General features: G+C 39.3%; 1 protein-coding gene across 4 annotated transcripts in view; it reads right to left on the reverse strand.

Annotated features, from left to right (window-relative positions):
• Positions 1 to 741: 741 nt before the first annotated feature.
• Positions 742 to 17,927, reverse strand: part of lrp8 (low density lipoprotein receptor-related protein 8, apolipoprotein e receptor) — a 367,439-nt gene continuing 350,253 nt past the window's right edge. The window contains exons 16-19 of one of the 4 annotated variants that reach the window (XM_030132189.1): positions 13,142 to 13,528; positions 8,457 to 8,525; positions 4,433 to 4,605; positions 742 to 2,507 (exon numbers count right to left, since the gene is read on the reverse strand). In XM_030132189.1, the coding sequence (XP_029988049.1) occupies positions 2,469 to 2,507; positions 4,433 to 4,605; positions 8,457 to 8,525; positions 13,142 to 13,528 (668 nt within the window). In that variant the 3' untranslated portion in view covers positions 742 to 2,468. Of the gene's footprint in view, positions 4,624 to 8,456; positions 8,526 to 13,141; positions 13,529 to 17,927 lie in introns of all 4 variants that reach the window. The other 3 variants (XM_030132188.1, XM_030132187.1, XM_030132186.1) reach the window with 3 other exon arrangements.

A 17,927-nucleotide genomic window follows, 5' to 3' on the forward strand; every position in this document is an offset into this window, starting at 1 on the left:
ATTGTCACTGACAGGAGACCAAATTATAAGTGCTACTACACTGAAGAGAATAATGGATTTTTCTGAATTTGCTCATGCATTTGTATGTCCACATTAGTTCTAACACTAGCGTATCAACCCATGGGAATCCACAAGTTCTAGATGTGGTAGTTTTTATGCTGTTGCGTATTCGTGCATGCTGTACCGCACTTGTCCAGCAGTCACCGCCAACGCGTTCTGCCTATAGCAACGTTACTGTAAGGCTATTATATTCCAAAATTACTAATATCTCCCAAAATATTAGTCTTATCAACATGCCGTTTTCACTAATCTGTTCCTTGACCAAAAATGCCTAAGTATGACAAACTGCAGCAGTCAGCTCTTTCTGGATTTTGTGTGAATCCCTGGACACACACACACACACATATACACATAGAGGCCACTTGGCTTTTATAATATAAATGTTTAAATTAACCAATACAGGGGATACATACACAGGCCTTATCAGTTTCAGATGTTTTAATGTGTGAATGTTACATTTTACACTGTGGTACTGGATTATTTACTACATATGACTGTATAGTTGGATTAATGGGCTATGACTGGACTGATGCGGAAGACTAGGTTTGCTTTGTGCAGTTTACCAGTTCTTTACTTTGAAGACTCTGAGGGTGAGACATACTGCGATGCAACAGTACCCAAATCTGTCGTTTTATAAATGGAAGACCAGTGTTAGGTGTGTGTCTCAAAGAACAGCTTCTTACCTTAAATAATGCATTGCAAATACAACACCTTCAAACTTGTTAGACTGCAATAATAACTTGTAGCTATTATCATGTTAACAAGTCATAGTGACTTCAAGTAACTCACTGTTACATGACATTGTGAGTAATTATTGCAAAAAATTCACTGAGCATAAAACTCATCTGATTCAATGGGCTGGAAGCATGTCGGTAACAAGCCAAAGGAAGATCAGCTCTTTACGCTGGTTTACACATTTTCTCTCTCCTTAGCTTTCAAATCAAATCAGTGCTCAGCTCAGTCAGCCTTGGTGTATTACTCATCTCTTTGTACAAACCGGGCTACTCATAACCACATTGAACCGTCAACAGCAGCAGGATGTGACTCCTTCCAAATGCTGGCTCTTTTTCTACAGCACATCATCCAGAAAATTCACAGCTACATTGTTAAAAATGGAGAGCGAGACAACACAGCCATCAGACCCTGAAACACCAAACCCGGTACTGCGCAACCGCTAAAACGCACTACCTGATACTGCAGAACCGATAAACTGCTATTAGAGAACTTTAAACAGTAATATCTCTGATTAGCGACAGTTATGTGACTTTCCAGGTTTCCAACGGCATCATTTCACAACCATTTCTGTATGTCAACAAACTCACATAGTGCGGGAGTTTGTAAAACCATAAATGTCTGGAAAATGTTGGTAACGGCAGACACAAACACAAACAAAAATCAGGAACACGTCCTAATCCTAACACATACTGCAAATAAACAAAGATCCCTGGTTCATTATCGACTGTGTGCATACCTCTTATACTAGGATAGAGGATTACCCATAATCCTTTGCCTTTTCTGCCCTGCTGCTTTCTGCCTTGAGGCGCTACCCTCTGGTGGCACAAATCTTCCAAGTCCCTTCAAAAAAAGCTCCCTCTCTCACTTTTTCACCCCAATATCACCTCCAAACATGCAGGCAACCTCATCATTTTTTCCTCTCCTTTCCCCTTGGCTATATTTAGCTTTTCCTGTGTACATAGAGTATGTCAGAGGGCAAATCTGAGGGGCTGGGTGTTAACATCGTCCCTGTTTTGTCTTTTGAAGGAAAAAAAAAAAAGTCTGCCTTGTCGACTAAAGACTTAAAAGGAGGTTATGAAGAAAAGTCCTCACTCACTGCTGTGTATCCTTGCAAACGTGAACAAATCTTCCTGCAATGCTGTGCACTGACAGATGCCGATAACATATTTACAACAGAAATTATACAAATAAATAGTGAATCAAAATATGAGGAATTAAAAATAATGCATGCCGGCTTGTTCCCCTTGTGGGGGGAGGCCGGAAAATCTATGTACAATGTGCACTGAGACAGCCAAATCAGGTTAGTTTGAACAAAATCATCAAGCAGCACTTTACAACTATGGCTACAAAGAGGCAGACAGAGAAGAGAGGAGTGGAGCAGAGGAGTACTAATAACTAGCACTAAAGGTAGTAGTGTTGGCTAGTAGTGGTAGTAATGTTACACCAGTGAGGAAAAAGGAAAGTGGGGCGGGATTTACAAGATGTACATGTCATCCCTGCTCCTTAAAAGGGGAGGCAAAATGAAGACTCCTCTTTCTCCTCTGCGTTGTACTGGCCTCATTGTGGTGGAGTGGAGGCTGTGGAGGTGGGAGGATGGACCGGGAAAGGATCAGAGAGGAGGAGGAGAAGGAGGAGGAGGTGTGTGGGGGGGTGGGCACATGGTTCCCCCTCCCTCAGGGATAGCCATCATCCTCCAGACTGAGTGCCACGCGCTGCAAACGGCAGATAAAAAGACTGTTACCATAACAGGCTGGTGAAGGAGAGAGAAAGACCTGAGACAGGAAAATAAAAAGGAGCACGAGCGACAGAACGGAGAAACAAAATCAGGGGAGGAGATAGATTTCAGTCTAGATGACAGCCTGCCATCTCCTTTTTTTTTTTTGTTTCAGGATATGCAGAGTTTATTCCCTTTACTCCTTCCTACCTCTTGCAGCCCTTTCCATGACCTTCCTCTTTCCCCTCTCTCTGTTTCCCACCCTCCTTCTGTCTCTCCGTCTCAGGCTATGCAAGGAATGCAGTATGCTTGCCTTCGGCTGCAAATGTCTGGCCCACATAATGCCAACCTGATTTTTTGTTGGGCTGTCTGAGATGCCATACTGTCACTACAAAAGGAGAGGAGAGGGAAAAATAGCGAGGACAGAAGAAGTAAAAAGGACAAGAGGAGAAAAAGGAAAACAAAGGAGGCATAAGGAGACAATAACTTTAAAAAAAAAAAAACAATGAAAGAAATTAAAAAATAGTGAAGACAAGAGAGTACGCAGTGGTTCCTCTGCAGCCCTCCTCTGCAGGGTTACTTCGACCTTGAATCTTAATATGACTCAGTCGTGCACCTGTTTTGTGTGTGTGTAAGTGTGTGTCTCCAGCCTGTCATCATGCCAATGATACCCAGAATTCTTTGCCTCCTTTCTCTCCGGAGCAACACAAAGAAATCTGTGTTACCATGCCAACCGATCAAAGCGCTAGACTCCCTTCCCCCTCCTATAATCCTTTTTGGCTGCCCTTCCCTGCTTGTTCCTCTATACCTAAAGCAACAAATACAATAAATAAATGTCATAAGCGTCCTGATGATACCCGCTCCATCCTGTGTTGCTCTATCGTTTAAGTACGTTTGAGTGTAAATCACCGCTGGCATTGTCTTTTCAGTTTATCAGAAATACAGCTCAGAGCCAAAGAAATGATTCTCAAAAGTGCATTTGCATCAACTGGAAATCAACAGTGTGCAACTCATGAAATGCAGATGCCCATCATTTCTGCCCTTAAGGATGATAGGAAATAAATTATATTTTGTGCCGTCCTTGATCCTGTTTTGTGCTCCCTTTTTTAATCTTTCATATCTTGTTTATGCTGTAACAAAAATTAAATTCACAAAACGTAGAATCGCAATGTCATAATGGTACTACCCACCCACCCTAAAAATCCAATTTGTAATGGTCCTTTCAGTCTGCTGTCTAAGTTGGATGTAAAGCTAACCAACACTCATGACACTTCTGCACTATTTGCATCCTTTTTCTATTCACTTCTTTGTATAGCTTTCACGACAAGTATTAATGCATTCCTGTTTATTTTTCTGACTGTTACCTTATGTCATAAAAAGTTGTGGCTCACGCCGCTGCTGCTGTAAAAAATCTGAATGTTTGTTTAAGTGTCTGTGTAAGGAGCTTTTTTTTTTGTTTGTGGGAAATGGGACCTCATAATAAAAATCTCACCACTAATGAAACAAACACCTTAGGAACAGAAAGCACACTGCACAAAAATGGGATGGCAGATTGAGGACAAGACTGTGGTGCTGATAAATGTGTGCGCTGAATGATTATTGGTCAGTGAAGGTGAATGAAATGTGAACATGACACACTGGTGAAGGGCTTATATGTGTATATGATTGGTGTTTTCGGTGATGATGTGTGAGCATATGTGCGTATACAAGCCTGTTCATTCTTTCCACCAGGCCTACATGTACAACAAATGGGCTTTTCCAAACCCATATTCCATATCCAATCCAATCTCTTCCTGTCTTCTCCAGCTTTTCTCATTTGCCGCTAGAGAGCATCGGTGCTCCTGAGTACCAGTGAGAGTTGTTGTCTGTTATGCCGCCCCCTAAAGGCAGTGCTATGAATGGCTGACTGTGGCTGCCACTCACTGCTGGGTAGACGTGACCGATGGACTCGCTGTGTCGGCCGATGTGGATTTCGTCATCGTCGTCCTCAGTAGTTTTGCGGTATACGGGGTTGTCGAAGTTCATGCTCTTGGTGTTCTTGCGTCTCCAGTTGCGCCAAACCAGATATCCACCGGTGCAGAGTAATCCAATGACCACTGTGGCAAGGATAGGGACTGCATGTGTTTAACACACACACAACAACAACACACGGCGGGAGCGTTAACACAGCCCAGGGGACACAGAGCGGCGCTTTAAGCACTTACACAAACACATCTTGCACTCTTTCAGTTTGATACACTGAAGGCTCATCATTTTCTCTTTAACTGTTAAAATCTTCAATAATATGCACACTTGTGAGACGAGTTTGTGTGAAAATCAAACTTATAAAATGAGAAGGTGAACTCCCACACAAAATTCATCAGAGACGCAGCGACTCTGGCAGCACAAAATTTAAAAGCAAAGTTTGTGAAGCACAAATATGCATTACACAGTAAGTTACTCAACACTGCTTTTAAATACTGTCTATGCCAGCAGCTGGCTCTGTCAGCATCTTTCTGCTGCAGGACACATTGGGGAAACAGATACCCAGTAAAAAATACCTAGTACTTATCTGCTTCCTCTTAAAAAGTTACAAGGGTTAAAAGAAAAAAGAACAAGCAGTGAAAACAATGAGCCTTCATCCTGCATATTTAATCATATTACACTCCCTCTCAGTCTGAAAATTCCCAAATAATCAAAGACACATAAATATGAATGCACATGCACAATGTGCAAATTGCTTGCATGCCACACACACCTTCAAGATATACACAAACTCAATACAAACACAGGTACACAACACACTGAACCACACACTGGTTTTAATATTAAATGTTCTGGCCCTGGAGCCAGTGTTAAGACTCCTGGGGTTTTGGAATAAAAGCTCAACAAGGGTGCGTTGCTGTCATCACCACATTATCAATGCGGTACATTTGGGCTATGATTATAATTTTGCACTTGCCCGAGTTGAAATATGAAACATTATCTTCAGACTGCCTGACTCTTGTGTTTTTGGATGGGGTTATGAGAGGAGAATGGACAGCGAAAAAAAAAAAGAGGAGGGTAGAGTGAGGGGGATTGAAGGATTTGAGATAAGCTCCGTCTCTTTCCCCTCATTACCATATCAGCCTGGCTGCCTAGATGCCCTATAGGATGTGTGTGTGAATAGTGTGTGTGAGGGTATGTATGTGTAGAGAAAGAGATGACAAAGCCAGAGGTGTGTCAAGGGGAGAGATAAAACAAGTGTGTGTATGGAAGTTGTGTTTATGTGTGTGTACCCTCAATCAGAGATGAGTCTGCCTCCCCTGCGGAAGCCCCATCTAATTGCTCTTTTGTTGGATAGGCCCTTGAGATCCTTGTGTAACTGGGTTGGAAACCCCACATCCTCCTTTGTTCTTCTCTAAATGCTCGCTGGTTTAAAAAAAAAAAAACATCAGCTTTTGTCTCATTTAGAAAATTTCAGTCCAATTAGAGCGCTGCATAACAGCCTGACTTTGGCTAAATACTGATAATCATTGTTGGGCTGTGTCCCCTTGTGGAGGGTTGTGGGTGGGCGTGGCGCATTACTGGATGTGAGTGGAGAACTGGGGTGCAAAATCTGGCCCCTGTAGACCTTCAACAATAATTAATGTTTCAAAGCTGCCAAAAACGCAGAATGAGGAGATTTACGGCTAAAATAAATGACAGAAGGACTGAATGAGGAATGGAGGGGAGAGGGTTAATATACTCCGGGGTTATTTTAATGAGCTGATATCTCACTCGAGGGGAATAAAAAGGGGAAAAAAATGATTTACAATGTGCTCGCGCTTCCATAACTTATCAAACTATTCACAATCTGGGATGAAAGAGATCTCAATTAGCAGCATGGGCTGCTACTATAAGGTCATTTGCACATTCAGCTGATTTCTGATTTAACTTGAGCACAAAAGTATAAAATATATCCATAAAATTAGATTTTTGTTCTAATCTGAGCTAATAAGTTGCTTCGACTGTAAAAAAAATTGCATTATCTTTGTAAGTTTGCTCTATTAAATGTGTGCTAGCATGGATTTGTAGCATGGTTATTTTTAATATGAGATGCTATAGCCGAAGCTTCTCCAAATGAGTCACAATATTTTTCAATTAATTTTCAATCTAAGGTTTTGATCATTTTTTCTATTTAAAAACTGATTTCAGCTAAACTGTTCCCTGTTCGCAGTCCACCGGGTCACAGAAATAGGTCAGAGCAGTGAATTGATTGCTGTTGGGGGTTCAGTGTGATTAGAGAGGGGGAATAAGATTTATGTCACAACAGCTGCTCAAATGTGACGACGAATCACACATTGAATTTCCTGTTTGCCCAAATCTCATTAATAATGTCAATCTGTACTGTAAAAGGCCTGGCCACTGGTGGCTGACTGATCCATGGTGGATTTTTATACCAGAAGGCTGTTGTTGCTTAATCCTGCAAAACCTAATCAGCCACAAGCACTAAAAGCATCTACTGATGTTGTTAATGTTAAACAACGTCTGAACCACTAAAACTATCAATACATTTAAATAATTCAGGTAAAATGCAGCTTCTCAGCTTTCCAGAAGCATCAAATGTGCCCTTTTTGGACATTCAAAGGCTCCATAATGAATGTGGAAACACCATCAGCATCTGCAGCATTGATTCACCAATAAAACTAATGTAGTTTGATACATTAAAGTGGCTGTACACATTTGTTTTTATGTCACTTAATGACATATTTTGCTAAAAATGTACTTTTTTTCAGTTTTCTCCATTCTTATACAATAACCCTTAACCTCCTTAACTTATCACATGTAATGGAATATGTTACTTTAACCTCCTAAGACCCAGCTATGGGTTTTCTGTCCTCATTTGTGGACAAGAATTTCACAAATTTATACAAAAAAAAGAAAAGAAAACTGTCCATCACAAAGGACATTCCATAAAAAATTTAAAAACTGCATCTGAAAAAAATGTTGCATCATGATGTTTCCAATATAGGCACTTATTTAATAAAAAACAAAAAAGCTTGTACTTTGCTGACATGTCCTGGGTCTTAGGAGGTTAAATTCACTCCAAACCTAATAATCAGTAAATGCACCATATTATAATAAATGGTAATAAATCATTCAGGAAGGGTTAATGTAGAGAAAAATTAATTTGGAAGTTGCCACAAAAATTGTTCTTGGTCTTTAAGGGTTAAATAGCTCAGTTACTATTAATAAACTGTCGTGTTCAAGCTCGAAAATGATCATTGAGACTGGTATAAGACCTATAACTGCACTATGTAAAAAACTCTAATTTGCACTAATATAATACATACATAAACATATTTTTTTATAGACCAGATCCCTGTGCACATCCACTCAGTGTATAAAAAAACTCCAATTTGCTCTCTGTACATTTCACAATATAACTCCAGTGTAAATCTCAACTCACTGTCGTCCTTGTCTCCAGTCGAATGTTTGTCTATATTAGGTCTATTTGAAGTGTGATTTAGTTAATGTTGTTTTGGGTTCATGTAGCTGGGATAAGCTCCAAGTGACCCGCCTAGTGAGGATAAAGCAGGTTGAAAATGAATGAATGAATGTTTTGGGTTCATGTTGGAATTGTACATCATGAGCAAAGAAAAAACAAAGCCAAATTCCTTGTATGTGTTCACATACTTGGCCAATAAAGCTGATTCTGATTCTGATATTTAAATAAAAATATGTATTACAGTAACAAAACAACAAAAAAAAAAAGTATAATAAAAATACACTCATGTCAGACAGGTGGCAGTGCAAACACTTCATAATATCCAGTCAAACACACATACTGGTGCACAAACACACACACACAGGCAGACATGTGAAAAACCACATTCACACACAACATGCAAGACTTAAGCGACAAGCAGAGACAAGAGTGGCGAGGAGGGAGAAGCAGGCAGGCAGAAAGCAAAGACAACACGGCAAGAAAATCAAGAGTACTCACCGATAGGAATGACTATTCCCAGAACAGCTACTGTGATGTTGTTACCTATGAGGTAGTGATCACTCGCAGCTGGGATGAATAGAAAGAAAGAGATAAGGAGAAATAAAACCAAGCAAAAAGTTTTGCACCAAAACAACCTCCCCATAAGCTTTGCCAGAGGGAAACCGAAGTTTCCTGCAACAGAGAAGCATCCGGATGGAAAACTGTATTTGCATAATATAAAGACAGAGAATCCATCTGATTTCACTTTGGACTTTTTTTTTTTTTTAGCACCATGTGTAAATGAAATGTAGATGAATCATACTGCAGTGCTATATAAATGCAATGAGATGCATTTTAATGTAAGTGCAGGCATATACAGCTCCAGTGAGGAATGCATTCACTAATACTGTTCATTGCAGGGTTTTACTGGGAGAAAACAAATGTTTAAAGAGAAAATATGACTTTGGAGGTTAAATTATAGTTGTTATAAGTCATGTTCTGTTGAAATTGCAAATCTTTTGTATTGTTATCACTTCCATATTGTGTCCAGTAGTGTCTTTCACCCGTCACCCCAACATGTTAGTGTGGAGCTTTAACATTAATCCTGATCCCAAAACTCCTATTAGCAAGCAGGCGCCATTAGCCAAAGTGTGATCAGATGGCTATAATGAAGTCTAGTGAGGAGGATTAACAGAAGAGATCACAGAGTAGGCCCTGCATACTGATTGGCTTGTACTAGAAAGAGATTCTATGTAGTTGTGTTCAGGGAAAACGCACAGATGGGATGAGACTGATGGAATGCACAATTAAGACATACATTTTCTCTCGTGAATGTAATCATATAGATTTAAATGTTGTTCAGGAATACGTACACAAACACACACAGACACATAGTCACATCTCTATATCTTTGCGAGGACACTCATTGACATAATGCAGCTCTAACCATCACACACAGATGAGGACACACAGAAAGAGGCACAGCAGGTGATGCAGCTCCATGCAGAGAAGTGAAGCCTGAGTCAGCAGAAGTGAATAAGGGGGTTTTCTTAAAGTATGAGCGACGTGGAAAAGGTTATAAGACTCTAAAAGGAGGATTAATAGAATCTTATTAAAGCAGCATTTATGAAAGAAGGAGTCATGGAGACGGAGAGAGGAAGACGCAACAAGGAAAGAAAGAAACAGAACTTGAGAAGGTCTAAAAAAATATGTTTCATTAAGACTATTACGCTGGAGGGTTTTGAGTTCAAAAACAATCTGCTGTCTCTGTGGAGCCATTCTTATTTTTATGTGACTATTATACTTACCTCTGACATAAAACTGAATACGAACTAAATACACATGTAAGCTTACCCCTTAAAACAATAGCAGTCCCTCTTTTATTGCAATGCATTTGGATTAAATTTTAAAAAATCATTTATGTTGAGATTCATCTGTATTGTCAGTCTGTCATTGATTATTAGCAAAGTCCTCTGTTCTCATCTTAAATCATTACATAAATAAATCCAATTGTTGTTTATTAAGAGGGGATTTACCAGAGTAGCCACAATAAAAAGAAGCATTTTCCTGAAATTTCATCGTCGTTGAAAGATGGATGAACTACTGCCAGAAAGAGAGGCTAGTTCTGAATTGTAAATGCATATATATGCATATGAGCATTTTGTACCAGCTGTTGTTTATCTTTCATCTTTCCCACCAAACTCCTGGTTTCTCCTTGCACTAACTTGGCAGCTATAGTGCAGCACATGTGTCACAGCTGACGCTGGCAAACTTGACAGTGTGAACTGAGTTGAAAATTACAACACATGGCCTGTGGGTTTGGAGATGCATCTTGTTCATGCCCCATTTTCTCATCCGTGTCTGCTCCACCTCTCATCTAGAGCCCTTGTGGTGTGGCGAGGAGGCTGACAACTTCTGAGACTAGAGGAAACATGTTCCCTACTTCTTAGCAACTCTGATGAGACAAGCTGGAACAGCGGCACTCTTTAACTTCCAGAAAATCACTTTCACTTTTGCCATCCTGTCTGTCCTTATTTTTGTAAAGACTGTTTCACCCAAGACTGTTTTAATTTTTTAAACTCTTTTTCTCCCTGTTCAAGTGCTGACATTTATGCTTCTTTTGTGGACTATTCATTTAACAATTCTTAGCTATATAGTTTTCTGTATTTTTCCTTTTCTCTCAGATTTGTCCATTTGATTTTAATACATTCAGATTTTTAACACTCATAATACTTTCAGTGTCCTTTTCCTCTGTACGACCTCTGCAGCCTCATTCCTTGCTCTCTAGGTGTCTTATTAGAAAATGTCTCTGATGTACAGTAAGTACAAAATGTCCAAACCAATTTTGCTTCCATATTCCATGCTGTATTTCTGCTGAATTGCGGGCTACATTATCTTTGAAATTACATACAAAAATTATTTGAAAGTATTGGGTTGGATTTGGGGTTCAACAATGAATGAAGCAAACTATTTTCAGGATTCTGTGCTCTTTGTACGTGTGTGAGAAAGAACAAATACCTACATGAACACTTATTGTAACTGTAAAGCTGACTGGGCATCTATGGTCAAAGAAATTCACAGAGATTAGAATGGATTCCTTTAAAACACAGTAGATCATATGGTGTGCAGCACAGTGGTTTATCAAATTGGCTTTGTAGCGTTACCCAGGATTTTTCTCTGCCTCCAAATTCAATTTAAGTCTTAGCATGGCTTTGTAAACCATTGTTACTGCTGTTATATTTTGCTGTTATTGTTCTCGGGCAACAAACTGTAAACCAGCGTTTTTCTGGCACACCAGTAAAAGCTTGATTGGTGCGACAGAACGAAACACGCTGCCAGTTTTCGAGAGCGCGTACAACAGAGAAAGATATAGAGAGAGACAGAGGGAGAGAGAGACGGAAAGACAAAGAGAGTGAGAGAGGCTGTCAGAAAGTGAGGATGAGTGATGACGGGTGGAAGGCGAGAATGGAGGGGACTGTCGTTTGTTAGTTTTGACAGCTCTGTTACACGTTGCTCATAAGGGATCGACAGCCAGCAGACCAAGAGATACGCTTACGAGTGAATGTGTGTGTGTACGAGAGGAAAAAAAAAAAAAAATGAGGAGGACGTACAGTAGATAGACAGATGGTCAGACAGAGAGACACAGGGGAAGAGAAGCGATAGAGTGAAAAGAGACTGATTTAAGTAGTGGTTTCAGCTCCCTGCTGCTTTAATGGCAGGTGGTAGAAGTAGTGATGGCAGTGGAGCATTACACACACAGGAAAACACACATTCTGTATGCATACACTCGCATTCATGTACACCAGGGGTCTCAAACATGCGGCCCCCCAAAGGTTCCAATGTGGCCTGTGGGATGAATTTGTCAAGTGCAAAAATTCCACAATCAAGGTTGTCAAACTCATTTTAGTTCAGGTTCCACATACAAACCAATATGATCTACAGTCAAATAATAACAGTATAAAAAACCTACAAAAAATAAGGACTCCATACTTTCTTCTCGGTTTGATGTGAAAAATAATATTACACTATGCCTATAAATAATGACAACTTCAAATTTTTGTCTTTGTTTTAGTGCAAAAAATAACATTAAATTATGAAAATATTTACATTTACAAACTGTCCTGAAACAATAAAATGTGAATAATCTGAACAAATAGGAACAACCTGAAAAGTCTAAAGAAAATTAAGCACAATTTTAATAATTTTCTGCCTGTTTCAAAGTGTTTAATGTCTTTCTGGCAGATACTTCTGGGCAAAAATAGGGCTGACAAGTCACTCCAGGACCCACAAATACTGAAGTCAAGGTTGTCATGGAGACTGATGGACAAACAAAAGTGTCTTTGTCGATTTCATCCATAATGCACATGTGTAAATGATAAGTTGAGGCATAGTATTGTTAAAAATTGCACTCATTTTTCTTAAGAAATTTCAGTTTTTTCAGGTTATTCACATCTTTTTTGTTTGGATAGTTTATAAAAGTAAGTATTTTCATAATTTAATGGGGTTTTTTTGCACTAAAACGAAGACAAAAAAATTGGAGTTTTCATTATGTATAGGTTATCAACGTCCAATAAGACTGTATAACTCTTTAAGTGGGAGGGGAGGTGGGAGGAGATGGGAGGAGGAGTAGCTGGGTGGGGGTGTATAGGAGGTAGAAGCTCAGGAACACTTCTGTCCTCGGGTGGGTTACTATGTTTTTATGCTTTTATGTTTTTATGTGATAGGTAGAAAACACATCTTGTCTTTTAAGTCTACTTCTTTTTAATCTAAGTTATTCACAGCTACTTATACTCTGTATTTATTGATTGATTGATTGTTGATGTGGTATGGCTGTGTTTGTGGAGCGGTGACTGCGTTTTATATTCTGAATTTCCCCTGAGGGATTAATAAAGTAAATCTATCTATCTATCTATCTATCTATCTATCTATCTATCTATCTATCTATCTATCTATCTATCTATCTATCTATCTATCTATCTATCTATCTATCTATCTACCTATCTATCTATCTATCTATCTATCTATCTATCTATCTATCTATCTATCTATCTATCTATCTATCTATCTATCTATCTATCATGTTATTATGCTATTATTTTACTGGTCCGGCCCACTTGAGATCAAATTGGACTGAATGTGGCCCCTGAAAGAAAATGAGTTTGAGACCCCTGATATACACCAACCCCACCTCCCTCAGTCCTTACCTCTGTGGGAAAGGTTGGCATTGCTCTCTCTCTGAATACTGTTCGGAGCCACTGGACCCAGCAGCGGTGTGTGTGAAGATGTTGATGTCTGACTGGCGCCGCGGAAACTGGTCGTCTCGGTGCTTGTGGCAGCCGGGGTCTGAGGATGTTCGGTGGAGGTGCTCCTGGGGGTCTGAGGATGGGCTGGTGTCGTGAGGCGCTTCGTTGTCGATCTAAGTGTTGTAGCTGCGGTGGTGGTGGTGGAGGTGGTGCTGCTTGTGGTGGTGGTTGCCGGAGTTGTAGTGGTTGTAGCAGTTGTTGTAGTTGTTGTTGTGGTTGTTGTTGTTGTGGTACTTGGTGTGGTTGTGGTAGTGGTTGGAGCAGCGGTTGTAGTTGTTCTGGGTCGGACTGTGCAGAAGGAACAAGATAGATAGATCGATACTTTATTAATCCCGGGGGAAATTCAAGTACTCAGGAGCTTTGCATACAGCACAAGGAGACAAAGAATAAACAGACCAAAACAAAGCACGTGGGTTAGTAACCAGGTTGACATTAAGGTTAGCATATATACTCTAAAAGAAACTTGCTAAAGAACTTTTTTGGTAATTGGTAATTCTTGGTAATAATTAGGGCTGTGTATCGGCAAGAATCTGGCGACACGATACAAATCACAATACTAGGATCATGATACGATATATCACGATATATTACGATACTGCAAAAAAGCCAATTTTTTTTTTTTTTTTTAAAGATTTTTTCTTTGAAGAATTGAATTACAGCAGAAATCTGCACAAATACTAAATACATTTTTATTTGATCCCAACAGGATCCACTGCTAATCACAAAATGTTCCTGTGTTCAAACTGAAATTTTGCATTACAGACATTACAGTTTAAGATCCTGTTCAAATGTTCATATTCTATTAGTTCAGAACTAACATCAGAACATTATTTTAGTTCAATCCCAACAAAGGAATGAACACTATTGAATAAAAGAGTGTTAAATAATAATAAAGAAAATATAAACAAAAAAGAAAAACAAAAACGAACCTCCACAATATCTGCATTTGAATAAATACCTAAAAATATCGATACAGTACTTTTTAATATCAATACAGTATTGTGAAATGAAAGATAGCAATATATTGCAGAACCGATATTTTCTAACACCCCTAGTAATAATGTAATCAAAAATGATAGATATTTGTTTAAAATACTATTAGCAGCCTGTAAAAAGCCTATTACCACAAAAATGGTGTAGATTAGAACCACCTACAACTAACGACTGGCTACAAATCATGAATGGAATATTTGAGATGGAGAATCTGACCCATAGATTGAAGACTCAAGAAGAGCATGAGTGTCATGATAAATGGGAGAAATGGACAATTTTCATTTCAACGTCACATTACTAAAACCAATTGTTATTCACAAAGGTTTTTTTTACTAGTCAATGTATCCCAAACGTCTCTCATGTTTGTACTGTACTGAAATCAAACAACAAAAATAAAGTAACAAAAAAAAAAGGGAAAAAAAATAATAAATTTTGGGACATGAAGGAGATGACAAATCCTCCTGAGACCCAGCAATGGATTTTTGTCCTCTGTAGGGGACAAAAGTTCCACAGCTTTACAAAAAAACCCCAAACCAAAACAAAAAAGAACACTGTCCATGGCAAAAAATAAATTACAAAAAAATTATCTTTATGCATTTGAGCTTTATGCTGTTTCCAATCAAGACAATTATTTAATGTCATAAAGCTAAAACTTTTACTTCCTTGGGTCACAGGAGGTTAATGCAGTTTTCTGATTCTCCATTATCAATACAAGATTTTGGCTAAAAATTGATGCAACTTTGGACTAAAAAAGCTATTATGATACTGTATAAGCCATCCATCCATCCATCCATCCATCCATCCATCATCTTCCACTTCTTCCGGGACCGGGTCGCAGGGGTAACAGTCTCAGCAGGGACGCCCAGACTTCCCTCTCCCCACACACCTCCTCCAGCTCTTACGGGGGGACCCCGAGGAGTTCCCAGGCCAGCTGAGAGACATAGTCTCTCCAACGTGTCCTGGGTCTTCCCCGAGGTCTCCTCCTGGTGGGACATGCCCGGAACACCTCCCCAGGGAGGCGTCCGGTAGGCATCTGAAACAGATGCCCGAGCCACCTCAGCTGGCCCCTCTTGATGTGGAGGAGCAGGGGCTCTACTCCGAGCTCCTCCCTGGTGACTGAGCTCCTCACCCTCCTGTATAAGCAATGTATGAAATAATGGATGCTAGAGATAATGTGTTTTATGGGCTGGGCAGTGTAGAACCACAGGTTTACTTGAAGATGCTTACATTTATATGTACAAAATATTCCAGTTTTTGCACCTCATTCTGATTACCCAATATTCCCGCTCATCTGTTTACATGGCAAATGAAAATGTATATTCCAATTATATAGCTGTTTTCATGCAGATGTCTACGTTACTGCTCAATGACAATGATTAACTTGTCATGTCAAGGATGCGCTAAATAACATGCAGTGTTATGACATGCCATTTATCATGTCAACATATGGAAAAGTGGCTGGAGCCATTCATGCCATATTGTATTTTTTTCTAAATTGTCCATAAACACAGCCTGTTTTTCATTCCTTTTAACCACCTTCATCTTCCAAGTGTTGGTGTCGCAATATAAATCTAACAACCTGTTGATATCCAAGTAAGCAGTTTATGTTTGACATGTAGGCGTCTTTTTTTTTGGGACTGATTTTGAGAAATTCTGGCTGAGGACACCAACTGTGTACATCCCACATGTCTTAATGAGGAAATATTTAAGTCAGAATATCCAAACAGAGTATGCTGTTTACATGCCCCATATAAAAATTCTTTCATATTCAGAATAATATTGAAATATTTGTGTGCGTGCAAACATCGGGACTGCAACAGAACATTTTATTTATAGTAGCGCTACGACCTTCAGTATGCAACATGGTTCACTAAACGTAAGAGGTGACACCATTCAACTCCTATACTCATTTGTGAGTCAAAACGAATACCTTTGAATGTATTTTCAGCTGCTGCGTCACAGACAAGTCTTTCCACCAAAAAAACCAGATGCAGACATACAGAAGAGTGCAAGCAAAACTTAATCAGAGGAGACATTTTATCATACTAAATAAGCCTTCTGCAGTGTTTTCATGTGTGTTTATGTGTGTGTATGATCAACAGCCATGTTCTTTCTCCTCCTTCTTCTCAGGGGCATTCTTTGAGTGCTGGCCTACATACATCATCATTTCTCTTTCTCTCTTTTCTCTGTGTCAGCTCCTTTCTCTTCACCTTTGCAAACACGGAGGCGCAAAACAGAGCGGCCCATTAAGATTAACAACTTAACAAATGTGGCAACTGTGTTGGCTGGGGATGGAGCTGAGTGGTGAAATAAGGTCAGTGAAATAATGGGGGTGTGCTGGGAATACTGGTAAACCAGGAGAAACCCTGACCTTGATACCATCTCCCCAAGATAGACCTACTGGAACAACATGTATTAAAGTTTCTACGTACATGTGTTCATGGGGGAAATATATATACGTCATGATGCATTTCAAATGTATGTGTGTAGGCATTTGTATTTGGGTGTACGTATATGTGTGTATACACATATAGATATATATATGTACAGAGTGTATAAAAAAAAAAATAGGACCAATGGCCCTGTAGCTTACCGGCAAATTAAAAGCTTTGGGAAATGTATCCAGATGCCATTTATTATCACCCAGTTATGTGTATTTATTCTATTACAGAAATAGCCCATGTTTTGGTCATATTCCAATTAGATCTGTAAAAAATTCAAATTCCAACTTAATATCATTGATACTTACTGATTTATTGTATCAATCCACTTCCTATCTGTTATAATGGGAACATTTTTCAAAGTCACAGCAAATCCAGAATCAGATCCAGATGGAAATAATTTCAATACCTTGTGTTGACATCATCATAAAGAAGCTGTATACCAAGTTTGAAGTCAATCAGAACGGTAGTTTGGGAGAAGAAGACGATTGAAATTTTTCCCCATAACAGCCCATATTAAATTTTCCGTAAGTTCCCGAATCCAGAGGAAGATCCTGATCAGCATGTGGCCATTATGTTTTGGTCATCTCCCCATCAGGGCTGGACTGTAGAAATTTTAACTTGATATCATTTATATTTACAGAGTTATTGCATTGATCCACTTCCTATCTCTTATCATGGTGAAATATTTCAAAGTCGCACCAAAACCAGAATCAGATCTGGATCCAAATAACTTCCCTAACTTTTGTTGACATCATCATAAAGAAGGTGTATACCAAATTTGAAGTCAATTGGACTTGTAGTTTCGGAGAAGAAGACGTTTGAAGTTTATCCTAATGGACGACGGACGCCGCATGACGACAATAGCTTATGGCCTGTTGATCAGTAAGCTAAAAAAGACTATACATTTTGAAAAATTACTCCCAGTTCTGCATTTGATCATTTTTGGAATTTTCTTTTATGGATGTCAGTAGGTAGGGGATTGGTGGCTATTGGTCCAAATTTACAGACCCAGGTTTTCATGCATGAGTGAACAGGAACAAATTGCGCAATCCAAGTTAAAACTAGTTTGCGTGAAGTAGTGGTGGGATTTAAATCCAATCAAAGGTCATGGGAGGGGACAATGGACATCCATCTTGTTTTCCACAAAATTGCCAGGTTACAGCAAGATGGATGACACAAGATGGATGCCCATTGTCCCCTCCCATGACCTTTGATTGGATTTAAATCCCACCGCTAATTCGCACAAACCA

The sequence above is a fragment of the Sphaeramia orbicularis genome, chromosome 4 (assembly GCF_902148855.1).
Source record: "Sphaeramia orbicularis chromosome 4, fSphaOr1.1, whole genome shotgun sequence".
NCBI classification, from domain to species: domain Eukaryota; kingdom Metazoa; phylum Chordata; class Actinopteri; order Kurtiformes; family Apogonidae; genus Sphaeramia; species Sphaeramia orbicularis.